General features: G+C 29.9%; 4 protein-coding genes across 4 annotated transcripts; 2 read left to right on the forward strand and 2 right to left on the reverse strand.

Moving 5' to 3' along the window:
* Window positions 1–197: 197 nt before the first annotated feature.
* Window positions 198–4773, forward strand: Phum_PHUM268800 (cyclophilin-9, putative; the record flags this gene model as incomplete). Its single annotated transcript, XM_002426660.1, has 7 exons — window positions 198–278; window positions 403–600; window positions 895–1413; window positions 1488–1542; window positions 1598–4351; window positions 4379–4555; window positions 4766–4773. The coding sequence occupies 7 exons, from the start codon at window positions 198–200 to the stop codon at window positions 4771–4773; spliced, it is 3792 nt and encodes a 1263-aa protein (XP_002426705.1).
* A 230-nt stretch (window positions 4774–5003) lies between these two features.
* Window positions 5004–5902, reverse strand: Phum_PHUM268810 (Cytochrome c, putative). The gene is made up of 3 exons (XM_002426661.1): window positions 5853–5902; window positions 5391–5570; window positions 5004–5320 (listed from the first exon to the last, which is right to left on the reverse strand). The coding sequence occupies exons 2-3, from the start codon at window positions 5563–5565 to the stop codon at window positions 5175–5177; spliced, it is 321 nt and encodes a 106-aa protein (XP_002426706.1). The 5' UTR covers window positions 5566–5570; window positions 5853–5902; the 3' UTR covers window positions 5004–5174.
* A 329-nt stretch (window positions 5903–6231) lies between these two features.
* On the forward strand, window positions 6232–17536 carry Phum_PHUM268820 (Phosphatidylinositol 3-kinase tor2, putative; the record flags this gene model as incomplete). The annotated part of the gene is made up of 28 exons (XM_002426662.1): window positions 6232–6454; window positions 6550–7187; window positions 7349–7608; window positions 7842–8044; window positions 8202–8479; window positions 8566–8857; window positions 8950–9362; window positions 9636–9856; window positions 9927–10206; window positions 10387–10584; window positions 10680–10976; window positions 11062–11241; window positions 11498–11674; window positions 11754–11884; window positions 11988–12150; window positions 12239–12458; window positions 12526–12712; window positions 12948–13188; window positions 13287–13574; window positions 14314–14549; window positions 14676–14901; window positions 14977–15273; window positions 15355–15660; window positions 15738–16047; window positions 16117–16400; window positions 16487–16840; window positions 16918–17200; window positions 17352–17536. 28 exons carry the CDS (start codon window positions 6232–6234, stop codon window positions 17534–17536), a joined length of 7371 nt encoding a protein of 2456 aa, XP_002426707.1.
* A 652-nt stretch (window positions 17537–18188) lies between these two features.
* On the reverse strand, window positions 18189–18726 carry Phum_PHUM268830 (Cytidine deaminase, putative; the record flags this gene model as incomplete). The annotated part of the gene is made up of 2 exons (XM_002426663.1): window positions 18189–18583; window positions 18672–18726. The coding sequence occupies 2 exons, from the start codon at window positions 18724–18726 to the stop codon at window positions 18189–18191; spliced, it is 450 nt and encodes a 149-aa protein (XP_002426708.1).
* Window positions 18727–19249: the final 523 nt, after the last annotated feature.

Below are 19249 nucleotides of genomic sequence, written 5' to 3' on the forward strand. Positions count from 1 at the left end.
ATTTTTACTACAGTATGATTTTTTTATAATATACATTAATTAATTTACTTTATTTAAATATACAAAATATAATTGTTAAAATGCAAGACAAGAAAGTGATAAAATTTTTAAAAATTAAAAAATTAAGCATTGTTGGAGTTATACCAAGTTTTGCTTTTCAAAGAGCCAAATATTGTGCATTAGAACTTCATAAAAGGATGCCACTAAGATTTCCCCTGCCAGAAATAATAGGTTTACTCGAATTGGATTGGAATGAAAAATTGTTGGAGTGGCGACAGGTTGATATAAATATTATTTATATATATTTCATAACAGTTTGGGAAAATAAATTTTTTTTTTTTTTAATTGAATTTAATTTTAATTAATTCTAAGATAAATTTAAGATTACTTTTAATATTGCAGACCCTTGGTAAAGATTATTGGTGCCTTCGACGACCTGTTGCTGTTTTCTTCGATGATTTGTTTGTAGGAAGTGATTTAGAACTCATAAAACTTACTAATATTGGGGATATTTTTTTAGAATGTATTCCTTCAAAAAATATATACTTTATTAAAGATCATTTTAGAAGAGACTATATTTCTTATTTAAAAAAAACTAAGGTATACGTTTTTGATTTAACTAATTAAAGAAAAAAAAAAAAACGGTTAATTAAACGTATATATATATAGAAAAAATTGTAAGATTTATTTTTTAAATTACTGCATTTATATTTATTTTTGCCCTAGAATCCATCAAAAACTGGGATTACACCAAACTCTCAAAAAAGAAGTTGGCAACTACTCCCGCAATGAAACGAAATATTTTAAATTATTATTATTTTTACAAGCTTAAAATTTAAAAATATAAAAAATACCTCTTGCTCAATCATTGGCATTATTTTATCTTTTTTCCAGAGGATTTATTGCTATCTAGATATTTGCGTAGATGATGAATATATAGGCACACTAACTTTTCAATTGTACTCTGATCTTGTGCCCAAAACTTGTGAAAATTTTAAAAACCTTTGCTTGGGAAATAAAGGTTCTTTTCTTTCGTATAAAGGAAGTCGGATTCATCGCGTAGTTAAAAAAGGTTGGCTACAAGGAGGAGACATTCAATATAAAACCGGAGGCGGAGGATTTAGCACCTTTTGCGATTTTCTGGAAGATGAATGTTTTGGTATTAGTCATGATAGAAGAGGAGTTTTGTCGATGGCCAACAAGGGAAGACACACGAATGCTTCACAGTTTATAATAACACTAAAACCCAGCAAATGGATGGATACTCATTACGTTGCTTTTGGACAATTAATAGAAGGTTCAAAAGTATTAAAATTCCTTGAAAATATTGAAACTTTGCATGAATGCCCGTTAAAAAAAATTGAAATTAAAAGCTGTGGAAAATTGGATCTTGAAGATGTTGAAGACGTTGATGTCAGATATGCTGAAACAGCTCCACCTCCGAAAAAACCCAAAATAATTGAAACTTTGACCGAACAAATAATTAGATTAATTATGGAAGCAGTGACAGATGCTTTAATGAAAAAAATGCACGCAGCCGACGTTTTGGATAAGGATGAAATATCTTCAAAAATGAATTTACAGTTATTTTTTCAAGGTTTTTACTCTATTCCTGAAGAAATTTTGGAAGAATCTGCGCAATATTTAAGAAATTTACATAGAAGTTTATATCGAGTTTTAAAACCCAGTGCGACAGAAATAGTAGAAGTGCTCATGTATGATTTACTAATGGCCGTCCTGACAAGAATGACAAACTTAGATGACGTAAGAGAAACCATGGGACATGATTTGTACTATAAAATGATTAAAGGCATTGATATGGAATCTGAAATATGCCACAAACCGTATATCAAAAAATTCATTAACCAAATTGTTCACACAGCTAAAAATATGATTAATTTTTGTAATAAAAAAATGATTAAAATGAAAATAATGTCAAAAGAGATTAAATTGTTTACAGAAAAAACACAAAATTGGGTTCAATCCTTTGTCCTGCAAGAAACGTTCAAGGGACAAAATTATCATATTTCTGATAGACCGCCGTGGAAGGTAGAGGAAAACAAAAGCACTGAAGAAGTGGAAAAAGAATTTCCCAAGAGAGAAGGAAAACCGTGTTGCGAATTGGAAAAAAGAGAAAAAGAAAAAAATTTAGAAGATTTATTAAGTAAATATCCTCCCGAAGATATTTGCTGTATTGGTTCAAAACTCATAGAATTAAATAAAATTAGTTTTCATGATATTTTTAACACGTGCAGATATGATTTAAAAAAAGTTAATAAAAAAAAAAATCGTGAAAGAATGCCACTTCTTGATTTAATTGAAATTAGTCGATTTAAACTAAGATGGCTAAGAAAAAAGGAAAATACTGAAAAGCCCAAAGAACGAATTTGTATAGAAAAAAAAATTAGAAGATGGTTGAAAGAAGTGACTTACACGCAAGAAACTTTTTGGATTAAAAATTTGTTATTTGGAAAAGACGACATTGTTTTTGATCACATTGAAGAAATTATGTATGGCACTATGACCGCAGGACTTTTAGAAATGTATTATTTTTATGAACAATATTTAAAACTTTGCGGCATTAAAGGTCAAAAAATAATTACTAAAATCATATATCCTGAACCTTCAGATATAGAAGGCTCATTAGACGAAGAAGAAGAAGGAGGACGAGGAGGAGGAGAAGACGAAGAAGAAGGAAAAGAAAAAAAAATAGAAGAGTTTCAAGGAGAAGGAGATGAAAAATTAGAAGGAAATAATTTATTGCCGCCTTGTAAGTGTGGTCATCCCTGCTGCGTCTGCGAATTTGATAAGGATTTTCAGCCAGCCACACCTCCTCCTTCTCTAGAAGATATGCCGGTAGGAATGACAACACGGGATTTTCTCGAAGATATCCCGGAAGGAAGTTTACACACTCCTGGAACTGAAACTGAAACTGAAAATAAAACTAAAACTAAAACTGGATCTGAATCGCCCTGTGGATCTGATATGGAATTAATAAATATAACTAATATTTTGGCTAACAGAATTTCTTTAAAACCAGAAGACATTGATATTGGATCTTTTAAATGGTTGAAATCCTATATATTAGAGGAAGGATGCGATTTAAAAACGGAATTTGCAACTCGAGTGCACAATTGGATCGATGGAGAACAATTTAATTACAAAGGATTTATAAGTAAGCATTCTTTGGTCACGAGGGCTTCTTTACTAAGCATGTCTATAAGCTTGGCAGGACTTTTATCTGAAGAAAATCAAATGAAGAAGGAAATAAAAGATTTTGTTTATGATTTATGGGATTTATATTTTAATGAAATGTTTAAGGAAGCACTTATCGAATACCCACCTCCAAAAGAACAACCAAAGGAAGAAGAATCTTTTTTAAAAGAAGGGGAATACAAAAATCAAAAAATATCTACCCCGGAAGAAAGTAGAGCTTCCGAACATCATTCATCTGTTGAAGAAGAACGTCCAAAAGATGAATGCGAAGAAATTATAGCCAAAACTCCGGACTTTGATTTTACTAAATTTTGTAAACGTTTTCAGGAAAATAAAACTCCTTCCGAAGAAGTAATAAATAAAGAAAATACATTAAAAGACGAAATGCATAAAGTAGAAATTTCAAAAAGCTTTATTAAAAATGATGAATATGCCGCTGAAAGTATCATGTTTAAAAAGTCAGACGTTGCCTTTTACAGCCAAGACAACAATTTAAATTTTTCAGACCCAGAAAACACGGGAAATGAAGATAAAAATTTAAATGACGATGTAACTGTAAGTATTAATATAACTGAAAATGAAAAGGAAAGCGAAAAGGAGAGCGAAAAGGAAAGCGAAAAGGAAAGCAAAAATGAAACTAAAATTGAAAATAAAATTGAAAATAAAATTGAAAATAAAATTGATAATACAACAATCGAACATGATAGTACAAAAGAAAAAGAAAAAAGTATGAAAGTCGATGAAAATGAAATTGAGGTTGAAAATCAAATTCAAAAAGATTTGAAAAGTAAAACTGTTCGTAAAAAACCTAAAAAACCATCACCGATAGTGATACAAGAATTAGTAGACGAAACAAGCGAAGAAGAAAGTAGAATTATACCACCTTATAGTCAGCCATTTTGGGTAAAATTCTTGACCGAATTAACTAAGCAAGCTTTGGGAGCATTGTCTAAAGTAAGCCGATTGCCAAGAAGACTGTATTTTGGTACCGATTCAGAATTAGATTTTGATGATAAAATGAAAGAATGGTTCAATTTTAATGCATTTAACCCACAACCAACAAAGGGAAGGGAAATATTAGACTTCATTGCACTACATCATAAAAGTTTAACTAACCTGGAAGAAACAGCAAGAGGTTATTTAAAAAAGAAAAAAATTTCAGAGTTGGTAAATAGATGTACAAGAATTACGTCAGCGGAAGTGATAGCAGACGAAATACTCATTGACGTAATTCAAAATGCATTAAAAAATCAAATGGATGATGATGCGGTAGAGTTATACGTTTCAAGTGTTGTTTCCAGTGCAGTTTCATCTATGCGTACTAGAAATACGATTTCGGGTAAAGAGGAGGAAATCGAAGAAGAAGGCGAAGAAAAACAGGAGGAAAAGGAAGAGGAAAAAGAACAAGAAGAATAAGAACAAAAAAAAAAAAAAAAACTTTTTAAACTAATAAACACAATTTTTAATATTCAATTGACTTAGTAATTTTAATTTTTTTTTTTATTTATGCAATTAAAATCAATGACAGTATTTAAAATAATGATATTAGAAATATGATGATTTTGAAGCAAATTATTTTTAATAAAAATGACAAAAATAACAGATTTATATATAAATATAAATATCTTTTTGTGTTTTTTTAAACCAATATGAATAAATTGATAAACAATATATATAAATTGTAAATTAAACTTCAAGTTTTTTTCGGATTAAAATAAATTAAAGGATAAATGATAATAAATTTTTAAAAAATTTTTAAATACTGAGTTTTATTTTATTTTTTTTTTCAAATACAATAAATAGCTGTTGAACTTATTTATAGAAAAAATTAAAATAAAACAATTTTAAATTATCACATAACATTAATTTAAAGCTTAGTTGACACCAGCTAATATTTCCTACACTTTCTACAGCCAAGTTTTTGGTAGAAAAACTTTTACTAACATTTTGTCAGTGAATTATTTGGTAGCTTCTTCAAGATAGGCAATCAAGTCATGTCTTTCTTGAGCCTTTTTAAGGCCAGCAAAAACCATTTTTGTGCCAGGAATATACTTCTTAGGGTTTTCAAGGTATAAAAATAAAGTTTCACTGTTCCAAGTGATTCCTAAAAACCAATAATTATTTCAATTATTTGATTTCAACATTACTTACTACTTATATTCATGAGTTCTAACCTTTAGACTTATTTGCATCAGTATATGTGTAACCTGGAGATTGACCAGTTTTTCTACCAATCAAACCATTTAAATTTGGGCCAACTTTATGTTTCCCACCCTTTTCAACTGTGTGACATTGAGAGCAACTTCTAACGAAAATTTTTTTACCTTTTTCTACGTTTCCTTCACCCATTTTTTCTACAACATAAATAATTGTAAATCTTAAATATTACATTCAAAATGCTTTATTAACGAATTTTTTTGGTAGAAAAAACTCTAAATTTTAATTTTTCGATCAATTTTTATCAATTCGATATATTTTTATCAAAATATCCTCTAATTTTTTTAGAACATATCAATTACTTATCAATTCGAATGCCCCTGTTAAAGGCATAGAGCGTACGTGCTTACAAAAATTTTGTATTAAATAAAAGATAAAATTAAAAAAAAAATTAATAATGTAGAAAAATTATAAACTACCTTGAAAATTTAAATTTTAGAAATTTCGAATAACTGTTCTCGAACTGAAGAATAATTTAGCAGAAAGAATTTGGTAGTGCGCACGTGAAATATTGCATCATTGGCGAATCGTGGAAAATAAGCTCAGTATAGGTCAGTTTTTTTTGGAGGTCTAATAGTTATTTTGTTTTTTGGCGACAATTTTCTCTCTTTAAAAAGCGTGAATTTTGTCGAACTCTGTGACAGCTGATAAACGATTTACTGTTTTATAAGCTTAAGAGATATGTGTACTAAAAAGTGGATCCAAATATATTATTTTTTTCATTACTTTTATCACAAAAAATTACTTGAAATTTGATTTTTGAAAATATTGTGAATCGTTTTTTACTTCTTCCCCAAAATGTCTAACGCTCTTATGCAGCAATTTGTTTCTGGTTTAAAATCTCGTCATGCCGATGTTCGCATGAAAACTGCCAAAGACCTATATTTGTACGTAAAAACAGAATTGCGAGAAGTTTCTCCGGAGGAACTTACAGCTTTTATGGATGAATTCAACCGGCATATATTCGAAATGGTCTCGGGATCTGACGTTAATGAAAAAAAAGGCGGTATATTGGCAATTGGTAAACAAAATATTTAGATTTTACTCAAAGAAAAATGATTTTAATTTAATTATTAATTCAGTACCTTTCTACATCTTTATTCAATTATTTTTTAGAATGCATTATTGGTGTAGATATTGGAAATACGAGTACTAGAATTTCCCGATTCATGAATTATTTAAGAAATTTACTTCCATCCAACGATGTAGGAGTAATGGAGCTTGCAGCGCGAACCGTTGGAAAACTAGCTTTGGTATCCGGCACTTGTACAGCGGAATATGTTGAATTTGAAGTTAAAAGAGCTTTTGAATGGTTAGGAAGTGAGAGGCATGAAAATAAAAGACATGCTGCTGTTTTAGTTTTAAAAGAATTGGCCATATCAATGCCTACATATTTTTTTCAACAAGTTCAATTGTTTTTTGACTTAATATTTAATGCAATAAGAGATCCAAAAGCTGTCATTAGAGAAGCAGGTGTTGATGCTCTTAGAGCTGCTTTGGTAGTAATAGCTCAAAGAGAAACAACTAAACAAGCACAAAGACCACAATGGTACAAGCAGTGTTTTGATGAGGCTAAACAAGGATTGGAAGATGTATATGTCAGAGAAAAGGGATTCAACAGAGATGATAGAGTTCATGGAGCATTACTGGTACTTAATGAGCTTCTTAGGTGTGCAAATAATAAATGGGAAAGACTACAAGAAGAGCTCAATTCTAAATTGTTTAACCCAACATCCAAAACTAATCATCAAACAGTTAAGTTTCAGTTTAAGTAATATGTATTTAGTATCCACACTCGCAAATTATATTTTTTTTAATTGCAGATTATTGACTCAAATTAAATATGTTTCAAGTAATGTTGAAGTAAACACATAAGAAAAACTGAAAACAATACTAAAATTTAATTTTTTTCCAGGAAGGAATGAATTTGTTACCAAGATTAAAGTATCCTTTAGGTCGAAATCAAAAAAGTATGGCATTGGTAATATCCGGTTCTAATCACAACCAAATTATGTGTGAAAGTTCTGCTTGTAAGCAACTTGTATCTGAAAAAATGGATGAAATTTGTACTGAAGCTTTAGCTCAAAGACTATCTAGGAGTCCTTATGTACAACAAGCTCTTTTAGCCTTATTGCCAAGATTAGCTGCTTTCAACAAAGACAAATTTGTTTCCATGTAAGCATTCTATAATATTATCCAATCTTAATTTAACAAGTATATTAATATTGAAATAAAAAATTTAAATTGATAAATTAAAAAAATTTTGTTTTTGTTTTTCTAAAAATAATATGTTACAATAAAGTTGATAAATTTTCATTAAAATAAAATTGTGTAAATTCAAAAAGGTGCAAAGCATTATTTGTTATTATATTTAAATATGTCTTAATACTTTTTATTTATTCTTTCAGGCATCTTCATGGTAGTATGAGTTATCTACTGGCTAGCTTGCGAGGTCGTGAAAAAGAAAGAGCATTGTCTTTTACAACGATCGGACTGGTGGCTGTTGCTATTCAGGACGGTATTCGGCCGTATTTGCCTAAAATAATGGAGTTCTTGAAAGTATCTTTGCCTGTTTCTAAAGATATTACAACTAAAAAAAGAGGACCCCCTGGTAAGTACAAGAAAATTTTTTTTTAATAACAATAAAAAAAGTGAAGTATAATTATTTTTAAAATTTTTTATATTGTAGTTATGTGTTTTAAATTAAAAATGCATGATCAAGGATTATTTAAATTTTTAAATTCATTTTTATGTACTTTTAAAATTAGGACCTGAACCAGGCGTTTTGGTTTGTATTACGCTGTTAGGCCATGCCGTTCCTAATTTGGTTAAAGATGATGTTAGAGATCTTTTAGAAGCTATGTTGGCTACTGGATTAAGCCCCGGTTTAACAACGGCTCTGAGAGAACTTGCCGCAACTGTGCCACAACTAAAGAGAGATATATCTGAAGGCCTTTTAAAAATGCTTTCTCAAGTGTTAATGCACAAACCTTTGCGACATCCAGGAACTCCTAGACACGCCTTAATGGGTCCCAGCCCACCTCAGGTATTTTTTTTACTTTTAAAAATTTAGTTTTTTTTTTTCCTAATAATATTTTTTTTTTTTCATCTTGAACGGTTTTCTTCCTGCAGGGAAATTTCTTTTACTTTCAAATGTTCAGTGATCCTCAAGATACAGCTAGTACAACTCTAGCCTTACGGACTTTGGGAAGTTTTAATTTTGAAGGTCACAGCATGCTGCAATTTGTAAGGCGATGCGCTGATCACTTTTTGACCAGTGATTTGCAAGAAGTTCGTCTTGAAACAGTTAGAACATGCAGTCGGCTTTTGAGATTAGCATTACAGGGAAGAAGATCCGAAACCGTTAATTCAACAGTTGCAGACGTTTTGTCCAAGTTATTGACCGTAGGGATAACGGATACGGGTAATTTTTTTTTTTTTTTTTGTTTCTTATATTTCTGAGAATTGTCCTTTTATCTTAAATTATATAATATTTATCTTTGAATATATTTTTAGATCCGGAAGTTCGGTATTGGGTGTTAGAATCATTAGATTCCAGTTTCGATCAACATCTTGCGCAAGCAGAAAATATCAGTGCGTTATTAGTTGCCATGAACGATGAAATATTTGAAATTAGAGAATTAGCCGTGAGCACAATTGGAAGACTTAGTACTCTTAATCCGGCTTATGTGATGCCATCTTTAAGAAAAACATTAATTCAATTTCTCACCGAGTTAGAGCATAGTGGTATGGGAAGGAATAAAGAACAAAGTGCTAGAATGCTTGATAAATTAATTGTAAGCTCTCCGAGACTGGTTAGACCGTATATGGAGCCAATTTTAAAAATATTGGTGCCTAAGCTCCGTGAAGCAGAACCGAATCCAGCGGTGGTTGTTCATATTTTAACAGCTATTGGAGATTTATCTGAGGTGCTTATATACTCATACATACACACATATATAAATCATTATTTTTTTTTTTTATATGCGTTATTTGCTTTTTATCATAATAATACACATTAGGGGAAAAAATAATTTTTTTAAAAAGAAAAAAAGGCTAATGCCACATTACAGGTTTCATGCAGTATCAAAAAATATAATTAAATAAATAAATTAAACATTAAGAATTTTTTATTGAATATATATTAATTGGTCTTTAATCTTTATCTTTTAACTTTAAACTTAGTTCCATTTTTTATGCAGGTTAATGGTGCAGCCATGAGATCATGGGCTGATGAATTGCTTCCTATTCTGTTAGAACTTTTGGGGGATAGCAGTTCTCCTGAAAGACGAGGCGTTGCTTTATGGTGTCTTGGACAGTTAGTCGGTGCAGCCGGTTTAGTCGTTACACCCTACCACAAATATCCAACTTTACTAGATGTATTAATCAACTTTTTAAAAACTGAACAACAACCAGCCATTCGGTTGGTGTACAACCTTTTTACTCTAATTATTGCCTGTTATTACAGTGTTCATACGTAATTTAAATTTCAGGAGAGAGACGATTCGTGTTTTGGGACTATTAGGTGCACTTGATCCTTATCGTCATAAATTAAATCAAGGACAAATCGACTCGCAAGCTCATTCGACTTCTTTTTTTGCAAACAAAGATTTAAAAAATGAGGAATCAAATTTAGAGCTGAATACAAGTGAAATGCTAGTTAATTCTAGTGCGGCAACATTGGAAGAATTTTATCCAGCAGCTGCGGTAACCACTCTAATGCGAATTATCAGAGATCCCACGTTGGCTCAACATCATACAATGGTTGTTCAGGTATCTAAAATTTTAAATACAAATTAGGTTCTCAAATATATTATATCACCAGAACAATAGTTTTGTAGACAAATAAGAGACAAATAAGTAAATAATAATTATGTTAATTTTTTTTTCACAAAGTTTAAAAATTTCCGGTGCTAATAAAAAAAATTTATGATTATTATTTTACTTACTAAGGCTGTAACTTTCATTTTTAACTCTCTTGGAATTAAATGCGTGCCCTACATCGGTCAAGTTATGCCAAGTTTACTACATGTAATCCGAAATTCAGATGTTGGGTTTAAAGAATTTTTACTTCAAAGATTGGGCGATTTGATTTCAATCGTAAAACAACACATTCGAAATTATTTGGACGATCTATTTCTCCTGATAAAGGTAAAACGTATTACATTTTACAATTTTTTAATATTTATCAAAAAAAAAAAAAAAAAAAATTGTGTTTTTAGTTACAAAATTTATGTTTATTTTAGGAATTTTGGACACCGAATAGTCCGTTACAGGGAACTTTAATATCCTTGGTTGAGGCGATTGCCATTGCTTTAGGAGCAGAATTTAAAGTTTATTTACCTCAATTATTACCACAAATTTTACGAGTTTTAACTCATGACACTAGTAAAGATCGTCTTGTTACAATGAAATTGTTAAGTTGTTTGGAAAACTTGGGAAGTAACTTGGATGATTACCTCCATTTAATTTTACCACCAGTAGTCCGATTATTCGACGCCCGGGATTGTCCCAGTGCAGTTTGCAAGCACGCTTTTGAAACGGTTTGTTTTAATTAAATTTTAATTTGTTGGTTTAGAAAATTTTTTATTACACTAATATATATATATATATATTTAATTTTTTCAGGTTGACCGTCTAGCTGAAATATTAGATTTTTCAGACTTCGCTTCTAGAATAATTCATCCTTTAGCAAGAGCGTTAGACACAAGTCCAGAGCTCAGGCAAGTGGCCATAGACACACTTTGTGCTCTTGTCACCCAATTGGGCAAAAAAAAATATTCCATATTTGAGCCATTAATTCACAAGGTAATTTTATTAATTGTGTAATAATTTTTTTAATTTTAAAATTTTTGCGACATTTGTTTCATTTTTTTAATAAAAAATTTAAGACAAGAAGCTGAAATAGTTAATGGTGTTTTTTTAAACAATTTGCTTTCTTCACTGTTTTTGACGTAAAAGATGTACTTTTCGTTGTATAAAGTTTCAGTAAAAATCTTAAATAAAAAACAAAAAAAAAAAAAAAATTTTTTTAAACTAATATTTTATATTTTTGTGATTTCAGGTTATGACTAAACATAAAATTCAATCACCAAGATATGAAATGGTTTGGTCAAATGTTCAAAACGATAAAATCAGTGAGGATGGCGAAATAGATTTAAATTTTTATAAAAGTACTTTACCTAGAAATAGAAATAAAGGATCCGATCCAAGCCAATCGGATTCTACTACTTTTAAAAGGGTAAATAATTATTAAATTTCATGTTTTATGTGTTTTCTAATGTTTATTGTTGTATTTATTCTTTTTTTACTTTTAACAGTTACACGTTTCAGCAGTTAATTTGCAAAGAGCATGGACGGCGAGTAGAAGAGTTTCAAAAGATGATTGGTTAGAATGGTTGCGAAGATTAAGTATTGAATTATTAAAAGAATCTCCTTCTCCTGCCTTAAAGTAAGTGAATTTTTTTTTTGAGTAAATTTACTAGTTGAATAATTTGAAATTAGTAAAAACACGTACATAACAGAAAACTTTTTATAACTTTTTATTTTTTTAGATCTTGTTGGGCGTTAGCACAAACATATTCTCAACTTCCTCGAGACCTTTTCAATGCTGCATTTGTTTCTTGTTGGACTGAATTAAATGATTCTTTACAAAAAGAATTAATTCAAAGTTTAGAACAAGCATTACTCGTTCCAGATCTACCAGAATTAACTCAGGTTCGAATTCGTTTGTAAGCTCCTGTTAAAATTTTACCTCGTTTCTAATGCTTCGGATGCGGTTTTTTTTTTTTTTTTTTTTTTATAGACCATACTTAACCTCGCCGAATTTATGGATCATTGTGATAATAAGGCTTTGCCTATCGACCCTATTTTGCTCGGGGAACGTGCCATGCATTGTCGAGCCTATGCAAAAGCTTTGCACTATAAAGAAGAAGAATTTCATAGGCAAAAAACTCCCAATACTCAAATTTATGAAGCTTTGATTTCAATTAACAATAAACTTCAACAAAAAGAAGCAGCCGTCGGTAGGTAAAAATGTATATGCTTTGGTTTCCTTTGGTAACATCGACTGTATTTTATAAATTTTTTTAGGGCTGCTGGAACATATATTAAGTATTCAAGGAGCAGGGGAACCTCTCAGAGATCAAGAAATATGGTATGAAAAATTACACAATTGGGAAAAAGCAAAAGCAGCTTATCAGGAAAGATTAGATGAAAATCCACACGATGTTGAATTTACTTTGGGACAAATGAGATGCATGGAAGCTCTTGGAGAATGGTATTTTATTTAAAGTTTTTTTTCTATCATTTTAAATCATATTTAGTCTTTCTTGAGTTATGTGCCACGTGTCATGTAAGTTTAATACGCACGTCAAGAATTTTTCTACAAATTTGAAGTCAAACATGTTAAGGCAATGCCAAAATTTCATGGAACCTTTTCGTCAATGTAATAATTAAATAATTTAAACCGTTACATTAAAATATTGACTAATGAACTACTTTTTATGTTTCAGGGATCAATTGCACGATGTAGCAAATAAGCACTGGTCTAATTGGAATGATGAAGGACGCCAAAGAATGTCAAGAATGGCTGCAGCAGCTGCTTGGGGTCTTGGTAAATGGGATTCGATGGAGCAATACGTTAGTTGTATCCCTCAAGATTCACAGGATGGAGCTTTTTTTAGGGCTGTCTTGGCTGTTCATAGAGAGCATTTTGCCGTAGCTCAACAATTTATTGATTCAGCTCGAGATTTAGTGAGATTATTTTTTTTTTCTCAAAACAATTGTTTAAAAAAAATTTTTTTATATTAAAGATGTTTATTTATTTAATTTTTTTTTTTTTTTTTTTTTAGGTTGATACAGAACTTTCAGCATTAGCTGGAGAAAGTTATCAACGTGCTTACGGAGCTATGGTTCAAGTACAAATGTTGGCAGAGCTGGAAGAAGTAGTTCAATATAAACTTGTGCCTGAAAGAAGACCTATTATTAGACAAATATGGTGGGAAAGGCTTTCTGGCTGCCAAAGAGTTGTAGAAGATTGGCAAAAAATTATTCAAGTTCGTACTCTAGTAATAAGTCCTCAAGAAGATGTACATACCTGGCTCAAATATGCTTCTCTATGTCGAAAAGCTAATCGTCTGGTAAGTATAAAAAGCCATTTTATCTATTTTGATTAAATAAGTTTTTTTTTTTAAATTTGTTCCTGTAAGATTTTGCGTAAACTTTAAAGATTTTTAGAAAGATGATTTAAATTTTCTACGTTTGTTAAAAAAGTTTAAAAATTATTTACTATACCTTACTACTGCTACTCTAGGTATCTGAAAAACATAATTATTTGGGGAAAAAAAAAAAACTTCAAAAAAGCTCCCTTTTTACTTAACTTTTATAATTCTTCATTACAAAAAAAATCAATCAATAATTATTTGAAACGGAACGGAAATTTGAAGAAGGAAAAAACAGGAAGAATTTCGTTAGGGTAAATCACTTAATTTTGTTAAATAATTCGTAAAAGAAATTTTAATTGAAAATTAAATAATAAATAATAAATTAAATATTAAATACAATAAATTAGTTTTTTAATGACAATTACTTCGCTCTTAATATTTACAATAAAAAAAAAAAGGGGGGAGGAGACTACTCTGAATAATGGCAGGTACGTCAATCAAAGCCATCAATTATTGACCAATCATGACCTTTGTAATTTAATCTTTTAAAATTAAATTTTGTAAATAATACAATAATTTTGTTTTTTATTAAAAAATTACTTTTTATATTTTAAGTGTTCAAAATTAATTATTTTTATTATTTTAATTAGATAAAATTGTCCAGGTTTTTAATAGTAAAAACAAAAATAAAAAATAAAAAAAATTTTAAATACAGATGCTGTCGCATAAAACACTAGTAATGCTTTTGGGAAAAGATCCTTCTGGAGATCTGGATGCTGTACTTCCTACTCAAAATCCAAATGTTACTTTTGCATACACAAAACATATGTGGGTGGCAGGATGTAGGGAGCAAGCCTATAATCAATTGTATCGACTGGTTCACTCCTGTTTAAGACCACAAATTCAACAATGTAACAAAGAAATGGATGAGCAAAAAAGACTTTTAGCAAGGTGATCTTCAAATTAATTATATTATTGAATATTTTTGTGCGATATTTTAATGTGATATAAAATAATTCAGAGTATTTTTGAAATTTTTTTTTAATTTTGCTTTTTTTGTTATGCTTATTTTAAAAGATGTTACTTGAAGCTCGGTGAATGGCAAGAAGCGTTGCAAGGCGTAAATGAAAAAAGTATTGCTGCAGTTTTGCTGTGTTATGCAGCTGCTGCAGATCACGATCCTCAATGGTATAAAGCGTGGCATGCTTGGGCTTATATGAATTTTGAAACCGTTTTATTTTATAAACATCAGCATCAAGACGGTTCGGGTGAACAGAAATCAGGAACTTTAAAAAATACCGAGGTTTGTATATTAAACACTTTTTTATGCAGTTTATAATTGAATAATTAGTATTGATTTTATATTTAATATTTATAGGGAAGAGAGGCATTTATATACAAATTTGCTGCTCCTGCTGTTGAAGGATTCGTAAGATCTATATCTTTATCAAAAGGTAGCTCTTTACAGGATACACTTCGATTATTGACGCTATGGTTTGATTATGGACAATACACAGATGTTTATGATGCCATTGTCAGTGGACTAAATATAATTGAAATTGATACCTGGTTACAAGTCATACCTCAACTCATAGCTCGAATAGATACTCCTAGAGCTTTAGTTAGCATGTTAATTCATCAGTTACTAATAGACATCGGCAAAAATCATCCTCAAGTAAGAAACATATTATATATACTTCTATTGGATTTCTAATGCAAAAATTATTATAAACCATATTTATAATTTTTTTTTTAGGCTTTAGTGTATCCGTTAACTGTTGCTAATAAATCTGCCAGCTCGTTTCGCCGAACAGCAGCAAACAAAATTTTAAAGTCAATGTGTGAGCATAGTCCTGTTTTGGTACAGCAAGCTGTCATGGTTTCTGATGAACTTATTCGTGTAGCAATTTTGTGGCATGAACTTTGGCATCAGGGTTTGGAGGAAGCTAGTCGGTTATATTTTGGAGAAAGAAATGTTAAGGGAATGTTGGATACGTTAGAACCTCTTCACGCAATGCTTGAAAGAGGTCCACAAACTCTTAAGGAGACTTCTTTTAATCAGGTGAATTTATATTAATTTATTATTATTGGAGATTAAAAATTCTCAGGTTAAATCTTTATTTGCATACTTATTTGCAGACTTACGGTAGAGATCTTACGGTTGCTCAAGAGTGGTGTCATAGGTATAAGCAATCGGGAAATGTTCGAGATTTGAATCAAGCTTGGGATTTATACTATCACGTTTTTCGTCGTATTGCGAGACAATTACCTCAATTGACCAGTTTAGAATTGCAATATGTGAGTCCTAAATTACTTTTATGTCGAGACTTGGAATTGGCTGTACCCGGAAGTTATGCACCAGGTCAACCTATTGTCAGAATAACTCATATTCAACCGGCTTTACAAGTAATCAGTTCCAAACAACGTCCCAGAAAATTAGGAATTAAAGGTATTTGAATAAAATTTAATAATATCATTTGCCCTTTATTTGAAAATTTCACATAATTTCTGATTGTAGGAAGCAACGGAGCAGATTACATGTTCCTTTTAAAAGGTCACGAAGATCTTCGACAAGACGAAAGAGTTATGCAATTGTTTGGCCTCGTAAACACTTTACTTCTTCATGATTCCGATACATTTCGCCGAAATTTGACAATCCAGAGGTACGCAGTTATTCCTCTTTCAACGAATAGCGGTCTCATCGGTTGGGTCCCTCATTGCGATACATTACATACACTTATACGAGACTACAGGGAAAAGAAAAAAATTTTACTTAATATTGAATACCGAATAATGCTTAGAGTAAGTTAATTTTTTTTTTCTTTATTTATTTATTTTACGTACGTAAAAACCAAAATAAAATAAATTTTTTTTTTTTTTTTTTACAGATGGCTCCCGACTACGATCATTTAACTTTAATGCAAAAAGTTGAAGTTTTTGAACATGCTTTAGAAACTACTCAAGGAGATGATTTGGCTCGATTATTATGGCTAAAATCCCCTTCGTCTGAATTATGGTTTGATAGAAGAACAAATTATACTAGATCTCTTGCCGTAATGTCAATGGTTGGTTACATTCTCGGTTTAGGAGATCGACATCCTTCTAATCTTATGCTGGATAGATTAAGTGGTAAAATTTTGCATATTGATTTTGGGGATTGCTTTGAAGTCGCCATGACAAGGGAAAAATTTCCAGAAAAAATTCCATTTAGATTAACAAGAATGTTAATTAACGCAATGGAAGTAAGTTAATATAAAATTTAATATAAAAATTAATGTATAAGTTACTTGAAATTAAATACATTTATTTATTTCCATAGGTTACGGGAATCGAAGGAACGTACAGGAAAACATGCGAATCCGTCATGTCCGTTTTAAGACATAATAAGGACAGTTTAATGGCTGTCCTAGAAGCATTCGTTTACGATCCTCTTCTTAATTGGAGATTAATGGAATCAACTCCAAAAACGAAAAGATCAAAACAAACGACGGATTCATCCATAAGTTCTTCAGCTCAGGAAGGTGATGGAATGGATGGTACAGATTCATTGGCTCCTTCATTGCCTAAAAAAGGAGCTCCAACTACCTCCAGCCAAGATAATGGTAAGTAAAAATTTATTTATTATTTTTATTTCTCAATTTAAAATAATTATTAATTTGCCTTATATAAAATTAAGGAAAAAAAAAAAAATTATACTTGTTAACAACACATATAAAAATTATTTATATTGGATTTGATTGCATGGGTTTTCAGGTGATAAAAATCAACCTGAAGCATTAAATAAAAAAGCTTTGGCCATTGTGACTAGAGTAAGGGATAAGTTAACTGGTCGAGATTTTTGTTCTGAAGAAACTTTAGAAGTTCCCAAGCAAGTTAGTTTTCTCATTTACGAAGCAACATCAAATGAAAATCTCTGTCAGTGCTATATCGGATGGTAAGATATTATATAATTAAAATACTCATTTATCTAATGATATTTTCAATGTATGGTTTTCTCTTTTTTTAGGTGTCCTTTTTGGTAGCCAATTGTAATTTATTCCTTTATTTTTCTTTTTTTTTTTTATAAATAAATAAGAAAACATAATCAGTAATTTATCAATTATTGTCAATTTTAATGATTATTTACCAGATTTTGAATTTTCTTTTGTAAAGCTTTAGCCTTATTTGTAAATATAGTTTTTGTAATTAAAATAAAATTATATTGTTATAAGAAAGCCACATAGTCATTTTTATCTTTTATTTAAGTAAATTCAAAAACATTAAATAATTGACCTTGATATATGCTTTATTTAAAAAAAAATTGCAACTAATGGGAATTTAGATAAAATTGCTAAATTTACATAATTAAAAAATTTCAATTTTGTTTTTTTTTTTTTTTGTACATTATTTGATAAAACTGAAAATTTATTGATTAAAGTTTTACATTGAATATTTTTAGCCAGGTAATAAATTTATAAATAAACAGCACCTAAAACATATCTTAAATTTTTTAAGCAATTAAAGGAAACGTAGACAAAACTAAAATTCTAATAAGTGATAATCTTTACTTATAATTTGAAATCAAAACATGCTTTGATAAACTATTACATTTTATCTCATTATGTGAAAGCTGTAAGGAAGTAAATTTGATATGTTGCTCAATAATACTTCCTTTAAGTCTGTTTTAGCACAGTATACATCAATTTGAGTGCCAAACTCATTGATAAATTGTCTGCATTTACCACAAGGAGTTGTTACAAATGAATTTGAATCTGCAACAACTGCTATGGCAGAAATATTTCTATTTCCTGAGCTTATAGCTTTGACAATGGCTGTTTGCTCAGCACAAACTGACAAACCATAGCTAGAATTTTCAACATTACAACCTTGAAATATTTCTCCATCTCTGCACAGTAATGCAGCTCCTACTGCAAATTTACTATAGGGAGCATATGCGTGATTACGAGCGACACAACTAAGCTGTAGGAGATTCTGAACACTTGCACCTACAATTCAAATTTATTTAATTGTAAAAAACAAATGACGTGATTTTATTTTTTAATAATTTTAAAAATTAAGGAATCGATAACTTACTTGTCTGCTCAAATGGAATCAATTTTCCGAGAGAAGTTGACGTAGCTTGATCCATAATGCAAGTCTGAAAAGCAAAAAAAAAAAAAAAACGGAAAATTTTATTTTAAATGAATTTATATTGCATCGATTAAAAATGAAATTTTTAGTTTTAAAAAATATTCTAACTATTTACATCTTCTCACTATATAAACTACAGTTGCGATTTATTTTATGCCACTCATTAAATTAAATTAACATCGTGATCCTATAAGGAATTTTTGTGTCATTTAGCCTATAGTATAGTTATGAGTATTCAATTTCGATATATCCATAAAAGACAATTTACTGATAATTATATGTTTTATCGAAATAAAATACATGATTGAAATATATTCGATTTAATTAATTTTATTTAATATTTCGTAAGTCACTGCTTACATTAATTAATTTATGGTTTTCGTAAGTGACCTGTACCAATACCTTTACAAATGGTACGGAGAGTTTTATGTTTTATTAGTTGGCAAACATGTTTGCTCTAAATCTATAGTCACCATAAACAAAAAGGAAAAAAAAATGGTACATTTGAAAGATGTCAGTAA

Source organism: Pediculus humanus, genomic scaffold (genome assembly GCF_000006295.1).
Source record: "Pediculus humanus corporis 1103172107644 genomic scaffold, whole genome shotgun sequence".
In the NCBI taxonomy this organism is placed as follows: domain Eukaryota; kingdom Metazoa; phylum Arthropoda; class Insecta; order Psocodea; family Pediculidae; genus Pediculus; species Pediculus humanus.

Coding starts and splice junctions, on each gene's coding strand:
- Phum_PHUM268810 (XM_002426661.1), bottom strand. CDS start 5,565: ATGGGTGAAGGAAACGTAGAAAAAGGTAAAAAAATTTTCGTTAGAAGT. Junction 5,321..5,390: donor TGATGCAAATAAGTCTAAAG/GTTAGAACTCAT, acceptor ATTGGTTTTTAG/GAATCACTTGGAACAGTGAA.